The 2,532-nt window shown below is 32.3% G+C and overlaps 1 protein-coding gene across 1 annotated transcript in view; it reads left to right on the top strand.

The window, feature by feature from the left end:
- The window catches only part of LOC105621401 (gamma-tubulin complex component 4), a 4,903-nt gene extending 2,462 nt beyond the window's left edge, over positions 1-2,441 (top strand). The window contains exons 4-9 of the mRNA XM_012202871.1: positions 266-360; positions 425-741; positions 868-1,338; positions 1,409-1,586; positions 1,662-1,884; positions 2,035-2,441. Of these exons, the coding sequence (XP_012058261.1) occupies positions 266-360; positions 425-741; positions 868-1,338; positions 1,409-1,586; positions 1,662-1,884; positions 2,035-2,283 (1,533 nt within the window). The 3' untranslated portion in view covers positions 2,284-2,441. The remainder of the gene's footprint in view (positions 1-265; positions 361-424; positions 742-867; positions 1,339-1,408; positions 1,587-1,661; positions 1,885-2,034) is intronic.
- The last annotated feature ends 91 nt before the right edge of the window (positions 2,442-2,532 follow it).

Consider the following 2,532-nt stretch of genomic DNA (forward strand, 5'->3'; position numbering starts at 1 on the left):
TATATATATATATATATATATATATATATATATATATATATTTCTTTTTTGTTATGACTTTATATTATCTTGCTTGTTTTAGCAAATAATAAATATATATTGTATATGATTTGAAATGTATGTAATCATATATAAAATAATAATCAAAATGACACAAAGCATTTTTATGATTAAATGTATATTGAATCCAACAATTACTATTATGAAATATTATAATTTATGTGCTGACACACAAAGATGTTATCAACTGACTTTTTCGTTTTAGATTCGTACACAGAAATTCCATGGTTGTAAATTGTTGCAATGCTTACATCAGCGTATGCATACCGGCGTACCCGAGATCAACGTCACTCTAGAATTGTAAGAGATTTATAATGAAATTCGACACTGTTTGCCTTATGCTACCTTGTCTACTCGCTTTTAGGATGGTCCATTCTGTTCATATTGTTTTTTACAAGCATTTAACAAGCTGGCTCTTATATGGGCATCTAGAAGATCCTTACAGGGAATTTTTTATACAAAAAATATCGGATTGCGAGAAAGTTTTGATGCATGAGGATGGGAAGAACAACATTGATGCACGTGAATCAATAAATGATAAAAAGATCAATGTTGATATGTGGGACTACAATGTACAGATGGACATGCTTCCATCTTACATCAAGCCATCATTGGCAAATAAAATCTTGACTATCGGTCAGACCGTCATTATGTTCGGAAATGATCCCCGACAGAAAAAAGGTAAAAAAATTGTAATTTTTAATTATCTAAAAAGGAAAGTATCTTGTTATAATTATTATATAAGCAAATAAGTGCAGCCATATGCAATAATTATTATATATAATAAGAAGAGCTAAATGTCTTTAGATTTCAGCATGATACCCAAAACAGAAAATTCCGTATGGGGCGATAAAGAGTACAAGTACTTTAGGAAACTTCAGAATCTCCAGGCAAAGTCAGTTTTCAACATTGTTGAGTTCGATCGCACGATCAATGAATTGAAACAGTGCGTGACCGAACTTTTGTGGCATGTTGCCGTTGAAGAGGCGCAGCTGATGCAACAACTCAGGCTGGTAAAAGAGTTCTTCCTGATGGGACGCGGTGATCTTTTCTTAGAGTTAATCAAGCTCACGACGCACATTCTGAATAAGGCACCAACAAGTCATACATCTAGAGATATTAATCTTGCGTTTCAAATGGCACTGAGAAAGATACACCTAAACGATGAAAGCGCTATCGACAGTTTTAATTTCGTGGTGCCTGCGCTACCTTTTGAGAACGAGGATGCCAACACGGATATCACTGATCTCTTTGATAACGAAAAACAAGATCCTAATGGTGCATATTTGCATTGCAAAATTTTTCTAAAATATTCAAAGACAAGATGAACGAATTTTTTTTATTTTAGAGAAACGCGGATGGGGCATGATTACATTGAAATACAAGGTTGTCTGGCCGCTGCATCTGTTGTTTAATCCGGAAGCGTTAAATGATTACAATACATTGTTTCGCTTCCTGTTGAGAGTTAAAAAGACCCAGATAGAGTTGTGGAATCTCTGGAGTGAACACATGCATCACAAAGACTTGTAAATATATTTAATATTTATTATAAGAAATATTTTTGCTACCCAAAATTATTATAACAAAATGTATATTCGCAGTGACATCGGCGTGATCCAATTAAGAAATAATTTGATTTTTATCGTCGATAACTTGCAGTATTATTTACAAGTAGATGTGATGGAAAGTCAATATGCTATAATGGAAGCGAACATGAAGAACACACGAAATTTTGAAGATATACAAAAGGCACATTCGATGTTTCTGGCTAACGTTATGTCGCAAACTTTTTTGCTAGGCAGTGGAACAGGAAAAAAAAATCCCGTAAATTTCATTAGAATCATTTATAAAATTAAAAAATTTTTTTTATGCAAATTGTCGCAGGTTTGACGAATCGTCATTTCATACATCATTCTTTGATTGATTTTGAACTCTGTCATTGTTATCTTGGTATTCATATAATATTTTTAACAGGTGAACAAGCTGATACACCTTTTACTACGACTGTGCGATGATTTCATCTTACAAGCATCCATGTGGGAAGTTGGTAATTTGCTTTTAACGGAAAAAGAAGAACTCAAAACATTATGCGAAACACTTGATAGCGTAATGGATTGGTTGACGAAAACATTGAATAGAGTACGTGCGCAACCTAGTGGCGAACACTTGGCTCGGTTACTATTGAGATTAGATTTCAACAGATGGTTCAGTAAAAAGATTTGAAGGGATAAAAAGGATCATAAAATCATATAATGAAGAATTACATGTATATCGCTGTATACTGCTAAAATGGAACACAATGTTAAGTTTTTCTTTTTCGTAAAGATATTGTATAATTGGAATACAATTATTCAGTGAAGAATATGTAACAACAAGCAAAATAACATTATTATTATTACTTTCCATTATAGCTATTTATGTAAAACAATTTAAAAACTAGAATTTTAACTAATTTAAAAGGTAACATTTCAC

The sequence above is a fragment of the Atta cephalotes genome, assembly GCF_000143395.1.
Source record: "Atta cephalotes unplaced genomic scaffold scaffold00033, whole genome shotgun sequence".
Taxonomy (NCBI): Eukaryota; Metazoa; Arthropoda; class Insecta; order Hymenoptera; family Formicidae; genus Atta; species Atta cephalotes.